Here is a 17,280-nt window from a genome sequence, read left to right as displayed (position 1 = left end):
CTCTCCTCCTGCTCCACCATACACTTGGATTCTCTCTCTCTCTCAAATAAGTAAATTAAAAAAAATCTTTCGAAGCAACTAAAATATATATTTACTATTCAAAACACTAAGACCTGGCCCTTAAAGTCTGAATGTCTAGGACAGAAGTCTGCAAGTCAACTGCAGTCAGTACACTAAGAAATTAAAAGTGTTAGAATTTATTTTATTTAAAAAGATTTTTTAAGACTATTTATTTATTTATTTATTTATTCATGAAAGACACACAGAGAGAGAAGCAGAGACACAGGCAGGGGGAGAAGCAGGCTCCCTATGCAGGGAGCTGGATATGGGACTCAATCCCGGGACTTTGGGATCACTTCCTGAGCCTAAGGTGAGGCTCAGCCGCTTAGCCACCCAGGCATCCCAGAAGCATTAGAATTTAAAAAAGGAAAGATGAAAAAATAGTAAAGGAGAGGGGTTTTATGTTAGAAACACCTAGGAAGGTGTTCTAGGTACGAAGGAAGGGAATCATGCTGAGTTGAAGGAGGAGAAGTTGAGAAGTTGGAGTGGTTAGTCAGGGTCTTACTGGTCCCTGTTTGGAGGCTGATGTGCAGTGACCAGGAGAGAGGAATTAAGACAGAATGCACAGCACATTGGAAAGGGAATACAGATGGATCAAACCTGATTTTCACCTATGATGCCCAGAGCACTATGGCCACTGAGGAAGGGGTAAGAGGAGGAAAGGCAGGCAAATGTGTGTGTGCACAGAAGGTGTGAAGGTGAAAGCTGATGTTGAGGATTCTAAGTAAAGAAGGGACAGATTTGCTTAAATCTGTGTAAAGTTGCTCTAGAATTATTTTAGTCTGAAAGTACGGTTGTGAGTCAAGATGTACCAGCAGTCATCCTGGAGAGAAAATAGGGAGGGACTGAAAAAGACATAGGCATTGGAAATGGAAAAAATGAGACATCTGACAGATTTTATGAAAACCAAGAGTGGGTCACAAATTAGAGTAAGATGATTTATCGTGGCCATTTTGTCATATTAGGTGTATATAAGAAGCAGGGTGATACACAAATTTTGCAATAGCATTTGTTGGGTCACAGACAAATTTCTCACATTTTCAAATAATTTATTCAGCATAAAGGAAACAGAGGTCTTTTCAAATTTATCTTTGCATTATATAACTCAATTGATTTACAATATCCTCTAAAAGGATAGTAGCGGGGACAAGGCTACAATAGTTAATCTTCTGCAGTCACCATGATAATGGATTAATTCAGTGGTGTCATTTTCTCACACTTAGAGCCTAAATGGGCCCTTTATGGGGGATAAAGGCAGTAGTCATGTCTCATCAAAAGAATGGAATATTGGACATATTACAAAGTCACTATTTTTACTTTCTCACAGACTATGGTCTGAGCAATATAATCCAATTAATCAGGCTATAAATGAATAGGATACCTTCCTGATGAGGAAAATTTCCTGAGGGCAGTTTTACTGTATCATAGTGCACCTTTTCCTTTTTGCCTTGTTCCAGAGCAAAGTTATTTTTATAAATCTCAGATGCCACCATGTTCAGAAACTACTTCACCAAAGACATAATTCACTTCCCCAAAGCGTTGAAACACTTCTCTGCATTTCAAGATCCCTTCAATTTGCTAGTGAAGAGAATAGTGAAAGAGAGCAAAACAGAGATAACTACTTACGAACTGGTAATGTCTGGAAGATTTCTATTTTACTGTAGTCTCCTTGCCCTTTTCCATTTACTGCTGCAACCCTGATTTCATAAGTTGTATTTGGTTCTAGGTTGCTCAAAACAACCATTGCTAGAAGAAGAAAAAAATATATATGTGTGTATGGTTAATATATTTTAATAAGTAAACAAATCGATCTATTACAAAGCTAAGTAAACAATTTCACTGTAAATCTTTCCAGAAAATACCTGAAAAAATAGGAAATATATATAAAAAAAGAATGATTTGTGAACACTCTCCTTTCACTTCTATTTCATTTAGCTTTCTAATTCTATGCAGTAACTTCCAAAGAAGAAAATCAGTAGCTTCTTTTATGATTCTTACATTCACAATGTATTCAAGAAATAAAAGTGAGCTAAGCAAAACATCCTTACTGTTTGCTTTCCAAATATTCTATCTACTTTAAAATGATTATTTCTATGGGAATTCATAAGATGTAGAATTAAGTACACAGAATTCTGGCCTCCGGTATAAGGTGTTAAACTCATGTCAGAAAAGTGTCACAAAACTGACTCTACAACCAACGTAGATCATTTATTTGAAAATCTCAAATCAAATCAAGTCAAATTATTTTTAATGCTATTTTGAAAGTTGTCACCTCTTGTATTTTCTCTCTGAATTTCTTAATTCTATACTTTATTAGACCTGGATTCAACATGACACCAATAAGAGAGAATCCAAAAAAGTTATTAAAAATGTTTCCTGGGTCATGCCAACCTCTTCCATTTGCCAAAGAATTCTGGGTACAATTGCAGCTTTAAAATATATCCTTACAAATTCCTCTGAGGAAGCCAACAAAATTTCATAGCTGTCCTACTGCTTTTTCTAAGTAGTGCAAAAATTTACCAGTGGAAGTAGCAATGCCTTCAAAAACAATCACAAAGAAATTATATCTGGCTTATACAATAACTCTAAGTAAAATGACCAATTCATAATAGAAGATATAATGAATCGTAAAAAAAGCTTAAATCATAGATAACCAGGAACATATCTGTAGAAATACTGCTTTATATCAACCATGAGTGAAGCTGATATATATTATTTATTAACATATTTCTGAAAACTAATTATAGATTTTAGATGATATATTTCATTCCACATTTTATGAATATACTTAATGAATTTGTTTTGATATTTCCTTTTGTTTCCTTTTTTCCCTAATATTCATTATCATGACATCTCTTTAGCTTTTTTATTATAATTATTTAATCTCACTGAATCACTTATTAAACTACAGAAAAGAAAAAAGTTGCTGAATGCACAGTAAAGATATTTTTTGTTTAAAATGCAGAATTAAAATATATAAAAATTATATATATATAATATGTATCTGATATATTCTATCATATGTGACAGATAATTCTTAATGGCAAAAAAGAAAAAGACATCAACCAGACCTTATTTAATACAGGACAGATGTTCTAAAACCAGCAGAAAGGATATATTTCCAATTGGTAAAATTGACATTCGTATTTCTCGGTTTCTCTACCTCGTAATAAAACTGATCTACTCAGCCATTAGAAATGACAAATACCCACCATTTGCTTCAACGTGGATGGAACTGGAGGGTATTATGCTGAGTGAAAGAAGTCAATCGTAGAAGGACAAACATTATATGGTCTCATTCATTTGGGGAATATAAAAAATATTGAAAGGGAATAAAGGGGAAAGGAGAAAAAATGAGTGGGAAATATCAGAAAGGGAGATAGAACATGAAAGACTCCTAATTCTGGGAAATGAACTAGGGGTGGTGGAAGGGGAGGTGGGGGGGTGGGGGTGACTGGGTGACAGGCACTGAGGTGGGCACTTGATGGGATGAGCACTGGGTGTTATTCTATATGTTGGCAAATTGAACACCAATAAAAAAATAAATTTATAAGTAAAAAAACAAAAACAAAAACTGATCTTGTTTTGGAGTTTCCACTGCTTTGTCAAAACCTCAGATTATAATACTTGGTGTCAAAGTTACAGGAGGTCATGTGGGAAAGAACTGATGGGAAGGGATATCTGACTTATTATAAGCCATAAGGATAAATGGGAATACAACTGTTTATTGTATCTTGAATCCAACTGTTGCTGACAAGCTAACAACCTGTGAGCTTTTTCAAGAAACCCAAATCCAGTTGGTTGGTGACCTGAAATCAATGAATATATAAATCAGTCCAAGAAAAATAAATAGCTACAATTGAGAGGTTAGTGAATTAGATCATGCAGATTATGGAAAGGGAGGAGGAAATCAAATGAAAAGTTAGAAAGCTAACATGCTGAGAAGTTGGAATCCTACTGTTCTTGAAAGAAAGCTTCCATTCAATGTTAGTATAACAAGGAATTCAAGAGTTTAAAAGTCATCATATCTTACCAATTTTCCCAGTAAATAACTATAACAAATTTAAAGCCAATATGAAATAGGCTTACTGTTCTGCAGAGATTTTCAAAGCTTTATAACGACGAACATATTTGTTCGTCAGGGCTTGTAATAAAAATGCCTTTGGAGGGGATCCCTGGGTGGCGCAGCAGTTTGGTGCCTGCCTTTGGCCCAGGGCGCGATCCTGGAGACCCGGGATCAAATCCCACATCGGGCTCCTGGTGCATGGAGCCTGCTTCTCTCTGCCTATGTCTCTGCCTCTCTCTCTCTCTCTCTCTCTCTCTCTCTCTCTCTGTGACTATCATAAAAAAACAACAAAAAAAATGAAACTAAGTTGGATTCATTAAAAAAAAATAAAATAAAAATAAAAAAAATGCCTTTGGACAACCAATACTGTCACAGACTAGTCAATGTTCAATGTGAATGTGTTGTCATGGAGCAGTCAGTGTTTGAGTGTTTGATTGCCATTTCCTTTACCCTACTGGAGAATGACTTAATGTAGCATAGGGACATAGAAGACTCGTACAGGTGTTAGTTTGACTACACAAACTCTTGCAAGACACTGTTGTGATGCATGCTTTAAAATCATGAAAGAAGTCATTTGGTTCTGAGCCTTATTCTACCACACACTGAGATTCCACCAAGTCTCATGGCTGAGTTAGTCTCCCACCTCATCAATAAAGACAGTTTTATTAAGTGTCATAGAAACAAAAGTACAAAAATAAATTGTAAGAATATTCAGATAAAATAGTTTGTGCTCTGTAAAATAATCATCACCATGCACTGATGATCTATGTTGCTCATGATGCAAAATAATGGATCATCCAGAAGTTGTTCATCTTTGCCTCCATTTAATGGCAAAATACTCTGTATTTATACACTTATTGATAAATATTAACATTTGCATAGATATCTATTTAGGCAGTATGCTACATAAGGATATTGGAGAAATTGCTATAGATGTCTTCCTGTTGCAGACCACTTTGCTCTGTGCTATGCCTGTCCATATTTCTATGATGTAAAGATGCAACTGCTATCATCATTTTAAGAACATTGATACTCTGTAACTCAGCAATGTAGGTGAGAACAATCCCTAATGTGTATGTTTAGTTGTCTTCATACAACTCAGCAAGTAAAACACTAGAACTGAAATCATACAATTTTAATTGTAAATTAAATGTAAATTAAATGTATCAGAGCTTATGCAATGAGGGGGAAATGAGGTTTTTAGATTAAACAATGAAAACATCAACCCCCTCTCCCTTCCCAAATACCTCCCGCATTTACTTGAATTATCTGAATGTTTCTAGTGAAAGCTCTTTCTGGCTTAACTGGTCAGCATTCTTCCTCTTTTACCATTTCACAGGGCTTGTGAGGAGCTTTGAGTGTCCCTCTGTCTCTGCCCAGGGGAAACTCATTTCTCTAATTACATTATAATTATTTTGAAATCAAGTCTCCTCATATTCTTCTGTTCTCCATGTTAGACTCCCCCCCTCTGGTGTCTAAGAGCGGTGCACGGAGGAGAAGAGCAAAGAGCTTAAATGTTGGCTGAACTGTTATTACAGTGCTGAGCTATACAACACTCATAGGTAAAGTGGATGAGGGGGCCTGATGGAGGGCCTTCAAAATTATAGGGGAGAAGCATGGAAGTAAACCTATTGAAGCAAGTTTTACGAAGTTTATATACAAGAAGAAGTCGGTTTTTGAGTTCTGACTGTAAGGGTTTCGGTACAATAACACTTATTATGAGGCTTATTAACATTGTGCGAACATGAAGATTATTGTGTTGAAATAGAAAGAACTTCTTAAACTGGGACTAATTCAAAGAGAGGTAAAGGAAAAGGTTCAGGGGAGGTAAAGCCCGGATCTGTAATTTGACTTGCCTTTCTTAAATGAGAGGATATATACATTGTCATCCACAATTTCCTGGCATATTACCAAACACGGGGTTTCTGAATACCCAAGGTAGAGATTGAAAGCAAACTACCACTTGAAAAACGAAAAGCTGTGTACTCTATAATAGACTCATACCTCAAATTATGAAGTTAGTTAATAGAAGACTTGCTTTCCCCAAATGTGCCCATACAATACAACAAAAGAACCACAAACTGAGGTGTGGGATGGGTTCTTTCCCTATAATTTGTTAGAAATTTGAACTCAGAAATTAGGTGAAAGTAGATCTAGGTTACAAACTACTACAAGTTCTCTAAGGAAAAATGGCACAAATTAAGGTATTTTTATAGTTACATTCAGTCAGCATGGTTTGGAAATCACAATGCAATTCTTCTGAAAATTATAAACCACCATGAATTTTTCTGTGACATGGCAATAGGTATTGGTTCTATAAAGGTTCTTGTTTTCCTCATTAATTTAATGTTTCTGCCTGGTTTAATACAATTGAGTTTCATAAAAAACCATTTGTCACCTGGCTGCAAATGCAAAGGTGCATCAAATATTAAAATGCATAAAATAATGACATTTAAACTAGCAAATGACGGAAAACAGAAACTTTTTTTTACGTTACTTTTGTAAGTATGGAAATAGTATTGCTAGAGAGAAAAATCTGGTTTCATTTTCCCTTTAAGGAGGGAATCAGAGTTCATTAAAGGGAGTTGAATAAAGTAAGTTTTTGTTTGTCCAAATTAGGTATTATAAATCCCATCCCTTCAACTGTCAAGAGAAGCAGAATCCTTATAACCCTCAGAGCAAAATAAATTACATATTTGCAAACTAATTAGGTTGAGTAAAGTTGTAAAGTGAGATTAAATTTAGCTATGCTCTTTTGGCTCTCTTAAAACCTCAGGCCTCTCCATTGGGTTTTCCAACTAGTCAATATTAGCAGATAAAGACTCCCTGGATGGAGAAGTGCTGTATTACCCACCTGAAATGCCACTTATTTATGTTGTCAGGAACTGTGAGGCATGTCAGACAGCTATGAGAAATCATAAAGCTTAGCTAAGATGGGACTCAGCATTCAAAATTGCACTTGCTGCTTATCTCCTCAGATAAATCTGAAAATATAATAAAATTTCCTGAAGTTTCTCACCTAAGATTCAGCTTTTGTTCTCTACACAATGAAAATAAAACAAAAAAAACTTTCATTTCTTTTTTTCTTTTTCTTTGAGAGATAGAGAGAGAGAGAGAGAGAGAGAGAGAGAGAGAATTACCATACTGTCTTCTGCAGGAGTTTGCAATAGGTTTAAATAAAAGTGTATTTATCCATAATGTAGAATTTATTTAAATACTTTTACTCCAGTTATTCTCTACATACATATAAATGACTTGTGGAATTATTCCATTAACAGTGCAAAGTTTTAAGAAGTTTATGTAAGCAACCTTCTCAGTTCAGTTAGATTTTCATTTACTTTTGAAAAGTAAAATATGCATTTTTGTACAAATCACATTGTGTTTCAAGATTCCATTAGTTGCAAAAGAATATCTCATCTTTTCAAAAGTGCCTAAAAATTTCTATGAATCATAATATATAACTTGCACAGATATATACTTTAAGATGTATAACATTTATTATGATTAGATTCTGTGTAATACATAATTCATATTGATACGTACTGATGAAAAGCAGAAGGAATAATTAATCAAATAATTATGTGGTTTGTCTGTGACTTTTACTCAAAACAGTATGTTGACGGCACTATTTTAAGACCACAGGTCATCACTTAGGATATTCATAATTTTTTCTTTATTGTACCACTTTATGTTCTCTTCCATCATGAGTATAAACTATGCATAAAAAAAACAATTTAACAAGTCAGTTTTAACTGACATGGGATTTTACATAAGAAATACATACTGTCTCTTGAAAACAAATGGCTTCCCTTTGAAGTATACTCTAGATAAAAATTTTGATTTCAAAACAGGATGGTTTCATCAAAGAATATTTTTTTCACAAACAATTCATACTCTTCTCACTTCAAATATATTTCTTAGCACACAAAATTTATTCATTGAATTTACTATTCAAAAGTTCAAATGATACTTGTTTTCAGGACCCACTTGGTATGTAAAATATGATAGATCTATAATTACCAAACATCTCTTTCTATAGTCTAAACAATAGGTTTTTGTAAAATATTCATGAAATCTCCTGATGATTAAAAGTAATCAGAGTATTACTTTTCATTTATAAATAGGCTAATTTCTTAAAATGTCTGTGTCCACAAAACTTTTAATGCTACAAACTTTTTGTTGCCATAGTTTTGTTTGTTTGTTTGGCAGAGGCTGTCAGCATAAATTAAGCTTTGGTAATTAAATGCCCTCCTCTGCCCCCGCCCTCCACCGTGCCTATAGAAACTTTAAGCTACATTTCAGGTATTTAATCTCCTAACAACATATATATTTTTTCTCATTGATTATGCTCCCTACTTTTGTAGTTGGCTGTGTAATTGTTGGAAGCATTTTATTGTAAGAATCTGGTGAGCTGTTTATATATATACAGGGAGAGTCTCCACCCCTTATAGAGGCTTCACATTTTGAATGCAAAGCAAGAATTAAATAGAAATGTGTGGAAATATCAGAAAGGGAGACAGAACATAAAGACTCCTAACTCTGGGAAATGAACTAGGGGTGGTGGAAGGGGAGGAGGGCGGGGGGTGGGGGTGAATGGGTGATGGGCACTGAGGGGCACTTGACGGGATGAACACTGGGTGTTATTCTGTATGTTGGTAAATTGAACACCAATAAAAATTAATTTATAAATAAAAAAATAGTTTTTGAATTGATATGGCATATTTAAAAAAATATCCCAAAGAAAACATCACTTTACAAGAAACTGACCCAAAGAGGGCACTGCTAAATCTATAGCTGATATCCTTTATCACTTATTGACTCTACTCTTACACTGCTGAACACTAAAGTACATTTTATTTCCCCAAGAAAAACTTCTTGTTGCGGGGGGGGGGGGAATCCACTGTTCAAATTCCATTTGGTGCTATTCATTTCACACTTCGACTAGTATAGTTTGGTTGTATTCAGCATTCGATAAATAAATGGAAGCTCAGAAAGATCAACCAGCCACTAAGTAGCAACGCTTAGATTTAAAAAAGATTCTGTTTTAGAGTTAAAACTTTACATCCTTTCCCAACCTAATCCTGGCCTTTAAAACTAGAGTACAGAAAATCCTTTGTAAAAAAGGAGTTGAAAAAAATCCTCATAAACCTAAATGTAGGAAAATGTGTTCCATTTTCCCAAAGACACTAATTACATATAAAACTAAAAATGATAAACTAACAAAAATGGCAATAATGTATATGCCTTTTAAATTTAATTTAAGCTATCAGAGAACACAATCTCTTAGAATACTCACGCATTTCTGGATTGTTATCAGAAAGAACAATGTAAATGCATGCTGATGATCCTCATAAATTCTGAGCACCATAAAATAAACACAACTCAGTGATTTTCTCCTTTAGTTGACAGGAGCATATTATAATAAAAGCCAAAATGCAATGATGAGAGATACAAAGCAAAGTTAGATCAGACTATCGGATCCTTGAGTTCAGATTCTGAGCCCTGTCACTGGAAAGAGGCTTTTACCAGCTGGGTCTGCTTATGGGCATTTTGTCCAATTTACTCTGTCTTATTTATTTTTAAACTAAATCAAATAGATTATTTCATATATCCCACTAAAGCCCATATATTCCTAGCCACTTTTCCAAATAATGAGGGATGAACTGGTTTTGCTCTACCATTTATCATTTATCAGAACCAAGTGCTACTTGGGCAGTTTTCTCTCTAGTTTCTTCTAAAAAACTCTTCTTTCTCTATTTCCAAGGAAGTTATATAGTATTTTTAAAATTCGTAACAGTACTTGAAATTTCATCTAAAGAAACCATGCTGGGGATCCCTGGGTGGCTCAGCGGTTCGGCGCCTGCCTTTGGCCCAGGGCGCGATCCTGGAGTCCCGGGATCCAGTCCGGCATCGGGCTCCCGGGATGGAGCCTGCTTCTCCCTCTGCCTGTGTCTCTGCCTCTCTCTCTCTTATCTGTGTCTATCATAAATAAATAAATCTTTAAAAAAAATAAAAAATAAAGAAACCATGCTTTTCTATAGTTAACCCAGACATCTCCATTAGTTCTAATCAAGTGCTCGCTATTTTTTAATGAATTTCAGAACATAGAAACATTTTACTTTATCTAGATACTTTGGATCATGTATTATGTTCCTTTTTAACATGTATGTATTTCATTTTCCAGCAAACCTTAAGCATTTCAAGTAAGTTAATATGAATGCTTGCCATTCATATTTTATAAATATCATATCCTTTAACAACTTCTGTCAAAAAATTATCTGTAAATATTTGGAGTATTTTATGAAAATATATTTCTATATATATATTTATAAAGCTATCAAATTATTTGACTTAGAGCATTTTAAAGTGATTTTTGGAGAATTTATATTTTGAGCCAGACAATTCTATGGCTAAATATTCATGTACATAATTCATTTTTTATGAATACTTCATAGAAACTGAAGATGATCATCTGAACAATTCCACTGGAACCTCTCATGAAAGTGTTTAAAAAATCATCTGAATCTTGAATTTTAAAGCTAAAAGAACAAATGTCTATAATTAAATTGTCAATGAATGTGAAGAATTATAAATGGAAAGGGAGGATTCTAGGAAGATAGTGAAGGGGGAAGCACCAGGAATCTTGTCTCCCCACCTAAACAGCAACTGTACTGGCAGAATCTGTCTGATGTAAATATTTTGGAAACTTAGAGTCTATTAAAAGCATGCAAATTCTAGGGAAGATATGGATGCCAATTTGGTAAATTTTGCTCAATTTCACCTGTTAGCACAGTAGCAGCTACCCATTCCCATCCCAGCCAAATAGAAGGCAGCTGCACACATGTTTCTAGAGTGGCTTGCACACAGCATGTGAGAGTCAGGCTGGGTAAAAAAGGGCACTCTCCTCTAAATACCAGGGATCTGACTCTGATTTTGATTGCTGCTTTTCATCACAGAAATGCGGACAAGGAGGGGGGCAGCCATTGTTGTTGCACACCCCTTCACTGTTGCATGCCCCATCTCTTCTGGCCAAAGTGACTTCCCAGGTATTAAAGGAACTGGTGCCCTAAGGAGACCTTACATTTACACGACAGTCTGATCCTTGGCACAGATAGAGCCTACAACAACAATATTTTTTAAAAATAATAAACAGGAATACCAAGAGTTAATGCTGGGGAAGGGGGAGATATGATTCCCAGAGTTTTCATATTATTAAATTCAAATGTCCAGTTTTTAACACAAGTTTCACAAGGCAAACAAAGAAACAGGAATCATGGCCCATTTAAGGAAAAAAATTTAATCAACATAAACTTTTCCTGAAAAATATATCATAGTGGATATACCAGAAAAGGGTTTTTAGAACAACCATCTTTAGTTCTAAGTAAAGAACTAAAGGAAGATGTGAACAAAGAAAACAAAGAAAACAACAAAAAACAATCTATGACCAAAATAAAGGCAGAAAATCTAAAAAGAAATCAGTAAGAAATTGTGGAGCTTAAAAGTACAATAACTAAAGTGAGAAATTTGTTAGAAGGTTTCACAGGTATATCTGAGTGAGCTATAGAAAGAACCAATGAACCTGAAAATAAATGATAAAAAATCTTGACTCTAAGGAACAGAAAGAAAAAAAGATTTGAGAAAAATGAACAGAGCCTAAGGGACCAGTGAGACATGATCAAGGGGGCAAAAATAATCGTACTGTGGGAGTCCCACAAGAAAAAAAGCAAGAAAGAAACAGAGAATATTTGGAGAAATAATATCTGAAAACCTCAGCCATGAATGTAAATATCCAAGAAGTTCAATGAATTTCAGAGTAAATGAACTCAAAGAGGCCCATATTAAGCCACATTTTCATCAAAATTTTAAAAGCTGAAGACCAAGAGAGAATCTTGGAAGCAGCAAGAAAGAAGTCACTCATTATATATAAGTCATCCTTAATAACATTCTTAGCAGATTTCTCATCAGAAACTGTGAAGGCCAAAAGGCAGAGAGATGGTTTATTCAAGTGCTAAAAAAGAAAACTGTGCTATATTTGACAGAATTGTTCATCAAAAATGAGGGATAAACAGACATTCTGGATAGACAAAAGCTGAGTTGCTTTGTTACTGCTAGGCTTAGTCTGCAAAAAAGCTTGAGGGAGTCTTGCAGAGTAAAAGAAAAGGACACAAGACAATAATTCACAGTCTTATAAAAATGAAGGCAAATACAGAGTTAATCACAAAAGCTGGTACTGTTAGAACAATGATTAATAACTGCACTGGTGGTTTTCTAAGTGATTAAAGAGATTATATTTTTTTAAGTATTCTAAAAGCTGATATTATTGTAACTTTGTTTGTAACTCCAAATTTTGTTTTTGTATATAATTTAAAATATTAACACATTTAAAATAATTACTGATTCATGTTCTTGGGCACACAATGCATAAAGATGTAATTTTTTGGCACACAATGCATAAAGATGTAATTTTTTGATATCAACAACCAAAAAGGATGTCTCCATTCTTATAGCTATAAAAGAGTAGACTTTTTGTATATTACTGAAGTAGAGCTAGTATATATTCAAATTAAAGCATTATAACTTTAGGATGTTAAAGGAAGTTCCCATGGTAATCACAAAGAAAATAGCTAGAGGATAAACACAAAAGTAGACGAGATCAGAATTTAAACATTTCACCACAAAAAATTGACTAAATACAAAAGAAGACAGCAAGGTGGAAAACAAAGGACCAAGAAGCTGTAAGACATAAAGAAAACAAACAGCAAAATGACATAAGTTCCCCCTTATTGATAATTACTTTAAATGTAAATGGATTAAACTCTCCAATCAAAAGACAGAAATTGGCAGAATGACTAGAATCTATAGGAGATTTACTTTAGATCCTAAAGTACTAACTGACTGAAAGTGAAAGGATGGAAAAGTTTATCCATGTAAATAATAACCATAAGAAAGCAGGGCTGGTTATACTAATATCAGAGAAAACAGACTTTAAATCAAAAAGTGTCACAGAAGACAAAAAGGAAATTATATATTAATGGAAGTTTCAACACAGCAAGAAAATATAACAATTATAAAAATATACATGTTTATTAACAGATAATCAAGATACATGTGAAGCAAATACTGACAGAAATGAAGAGAGAAATAATTTAATAATAGTATTTGGAGTCTTCAATACTCCACTCACAATAATGGATAGCACATTCAGATAAAAGATAAGTAAAGAAACAGAGGAATTAAACAACAAAACAAACCAATTAAGTGTAGAATACTGTCCAAACAATTAGATTATTCTTAACTGCACATGGGTATTTTCCAAGATAGACCATATGTTAGGCCACAAACTAAGTCACAACAGACTTTAAAAGATATATATTATATCAAGTAACTTTTCTGACCAGAGCAGTATAAAGTCAGAAATCAGTAACAGAAGGAAATTCAAAAATTCACAAAATCATGAAAATCAAACATTACATTCTTAAACAAACCAACAAGTCAAAGAAGAAATCACGAGGGTAGTTAGGAAAACTTAGAGATGAATAAAAATGAAAATAGCATGTATGAAAAACTAATGGGAACCAGCAAAAGGCAGGCTCAGGAGGAAATCATAGCACTAAATGCTTACATTAAGAAACAAGAAAGATCTGAAATCAACAACTTATGAACTAGAAAAAGAAGAAATGACTCTTCTCAAAGCCAGCAAAGTTAAAGAATAATAATAATTTGGACAGACAAAAATGAAATAGAGAATAGAAAAGTAATAGAGGTAATGATACCAAAAGTTGATTCTTCAAAAAAGATCAACAAGTTAAAAAACAAAAAAAACAAAAACAAAACTTTAACTACATAGACTAAGACAAAAAAAAAAAAAAGATACTCTATTACTAAAACCAGATATTAACTGGAGACATTACTATAAATTTTACATAAATAAAAAGGATTATGAGACTACTATGAACTGTATGCTAACTGGATAACCTAGATGAAAAGGACAAATTTCTAGATACATAAAGCCTACTAAGACTAAATCATAAATAGAAAATTTGAATAGACTCATACCTAGTAGAAAGATTGAATCAGTATTCAAAATTCTCCTGACAAAGAAAAGCCCTAGACTCAAAAGTTTCTGATGAATTCTATCAAACATTTAAATAAAAACTAATACTGGAGTGCTTGGGTGGCTCAGTTGGTTAAGTGGCCAACTCTTGATTTCGGGTCAGGACATGATCTCAGTCCTGAGTCAGGCTCCATGCTCAGCAAGGAGTCTACTTCAGAATTCTCTCTTTCTCTGCCTCCTCTCATTTTTTTATTTTTATTTTTTTTAAATTTTTATTTATTTATGATAGTCAGAGAGAGAGAGAGAGAGAGAGAGAGAGAGAGAGAGGCAGAGACACAGGCAGAGGGAGAAGCAGGCTCCATGCACTGGGAGCCCGATATGGGATTCGATCCCGGGTCTCCAGGATCGCGCCCTGGGCCAAAGGCAGGCGCCAAACCGCTGCGCCACCCAGGGATCCCTCCTCTAATTTTTTTTTAAATTTTATTTATTCAGAGAGAGAGAGAGAGAGAGAGAGAGAGAGAGAGAGAGACGCAGAGACACAGGCAGAGGGAGAAGCGGGCTCCATGCAGGGAGCCTGACATGGGACTCGATCCCGGGTCTCCAGGATCACGACCCTGCTGCACCACTGGGGCTGCCCTGCGTCCTCTCTTATTAAACAAATAAATCTTTTTTAAAAAGAAAAAGAAAAACTATAAACAATTTTTCTCAAAAGTTCCTAAAACAAACAAACAAAAAACAAACGAAAAAATGAAGAGGAGGGAATACTTCCTAATTCATTCTGAGGCCAGTATTAACATGATACCAAAACCAGACAAAACACTACAAAAAAAAATTAGACTACAAATCAGTATCTTTTATGAACAGTGATACAGAAATCCTCAAAACACATTAGCAAACCAAATTCAGCAGCATATTAAAAAGTTTATCCACTATGACTAAGAAGAATTTATTCTTGGAAAGCAAGGGTGTTTCAACATACAAAATTAAACACTACAATTATAGGATAAAAAATTATATCATCATCTTAATGCAGAAAAAGCATTTGACAAAATTTAATAACCATCATGAATAAAAACACTCAAACAACTAGGAAAAAATAAATACTTCAACATAATATTAAAAATCTCCAGTTAATCATATTTAATGGTGAAATATTAAATCTTTTTCTCCAGAATCAGGAACAAGGCAAAGATGATTTCATCACTTCTATTTCACATAATGCTGGGATTTCTAACCAGAGCAATTAGGCAAGAAAAAATAAAAGGCATTTACATTAGAAAGAAAGAAGTAAACTTATCTCTGTTCAGAGATGATGTGATCTTATATGTAGAAAATCCTAAAAATCCCACAAAAACTTTTACTAATAAAAAATGAATTCAATGAAGTGAAAAAACACAAAGTCAACACTCCAAATCAGATGCTTTTCTGTACACTAACAATGAACAATTTAAAAAGGAAAATTAAAAAAATTCCATTTTAATAGCATCAAAAAGAATGAAACAGGAATTAACTCAATGAAATAAATTTAAGACTTGCACAACAGAAACTACAAAATATCTTTTGTAAAAATTTTGTGAAAGACATTAGAGGAAAGATCAATAAATGGAAATACATCCCATATCCATGGATTAGATATATGTAGGATAAGCAGCCTCACCGATAGATCCGGGGATAAAACAATGCTACCCTGAACATGAGATCACATGTCTTGAACTCCGATTCCAAAGTTCTTGCTATATGTGTCTGTGTCACAATACCCAGTTGTGAGGATGATGATCTCTAGCAAAATATGCTAAATGGACACAGTTTTACAGAGCATACTAATTTTTTTATGACGTGATAGATATCCTAACTGTCCATTGACATGCCCAGTTGCCAGAACTGCACAAGGATGTTCTAACACGTAAGGAGGTCTTCTTTTTTAATGTTAGGTGAGCCAGTAGCAGAAGTACATGACCTACAGTGGTTGGATGCTTACCTTTGGTCTGAAGTGTGGAGAAAAACAGGAATAATTAAGGCTGCTTTTTTAGAGAAAGATAAACTGCTGTCTCTATTTTCTCAATTGTCTACTTATGTCTAGATTTAGACTATTTTTTTTCTTTTTTTTTAAATTTTTATTTATTTATGATAGTCACAGAGAGAGAGAGAGAGGCAGAGACAAAGGCAGATGGAGAAGCAGGCTCCATGCACCGGGAGCCCGACGTGGGATTCGATCCCAGGTCTCCAGGATCGCGCCCTGGGCCAAAGGCAGGCGCTAAACCGCTGCGCCACCCAGGGATCCCGATTTAGACTATTTTTAAAAAAGCTACAAAAGATTTTTAAAATTTTAATAATTGAAAGGGAGTTTTAATATACAATAGCATCAGATTTTATGGAACAGCAAATTCCATAACATTAGTATCCAGAAAAGCTTGTGGAATCTGAAAACTTTAAAGAAAGGAAAAACCAACCAACTTGCTTAGATGGCTCCATTTAATTTAGCAGGGACCCACTAATAATTTACAGATGTTTGGAAATAGTTAAACACTATATAATTTTATTTGAGTATAAGTAAACCTAGTAATTAAGTAATCCATTCATTCATCTCAGGTGATGTAGAAGATTCAAAGGTTCATACAATATGTTACACAGGCTCTCAAATGTGCAATCAAGATAGAGAAATGTGACTTGTGCCTTAATACTTATATTATGAGGTGAGAAGCTGGCAAATACTAGTATAAGCAATATTTACTCTAGGGTTTCAAAGGAATGTAAAAATATTTCTACTAAAAAGTAAATAAACCCTTACCAAAAAGCTCAAATTTATATTGGATCTTGAAGGATGGATAAGAGAGTGGAAGGAGTAACACAAACTCAAGTTTGGCCATAAGAACATAGAACACATGTATGACACAGTGAGTGGAAAGGCTTTGATGTGCTATGTGTTTATTTAGGGACGTCTTATGAGACGAAGAAAAGGGACATATGAAGCACATACACTCTCACATACATGTACACACACATACATACTTATACTGTCAATTATTTATAAATGTGGTTATCTGAATCATAACATATAATTTGATTAGAGAAATGGACCTTAATGGCTGATCCTTTATAT

The 17,280-nt window shown here is 34.2% G+C and overlaps 1 protein-coding gene across 2 annotated transcripts in view; it reads right to left on the bottom strand.

The window, feature by feature from the left end:
- NCAM2 (neural cell adhesion molecule 2) overlaps positions 1-17,280 on the bottom strand; it is a 520,048-nt gene that overhangs the window by 56,102 nt on the left and 446,666 nt on the right. For both annotated transcript variants that reach the window (XM_055313808.1, XM_055313809.1), the window contains exon 13: positions 1,687-1,806. In XM_055313808.1, the coding sequence (XP_055169783.1) occupies positions 1,687-1,806 (120 nt within the window). The remainder of the gene's footprint in view (positions 1-1,686; positions 1,807-17,280) is intronic.

Source organism: Nyctereutes procyonoides, unplaced genomic scaffold (genome assembly GCF_905146905.1).
Source record: "Nyctereutes procyonoides isolate TBG_1078 unplaced genomic scaffold, NYPRO_anot_genome, whole genome shotgun sequence".
In the NCBI taxonomy this organism is placed as follows: domain Eukaryota; kingdom Metazoa; phylum Chordata; class Mammalia; order Carnivora; family Canidae; genus Nyctereutes; species Nyctereutes procyonoides.
This window is presented reverse-complemented; position numbering and strand designations above follow the sequence as displayed.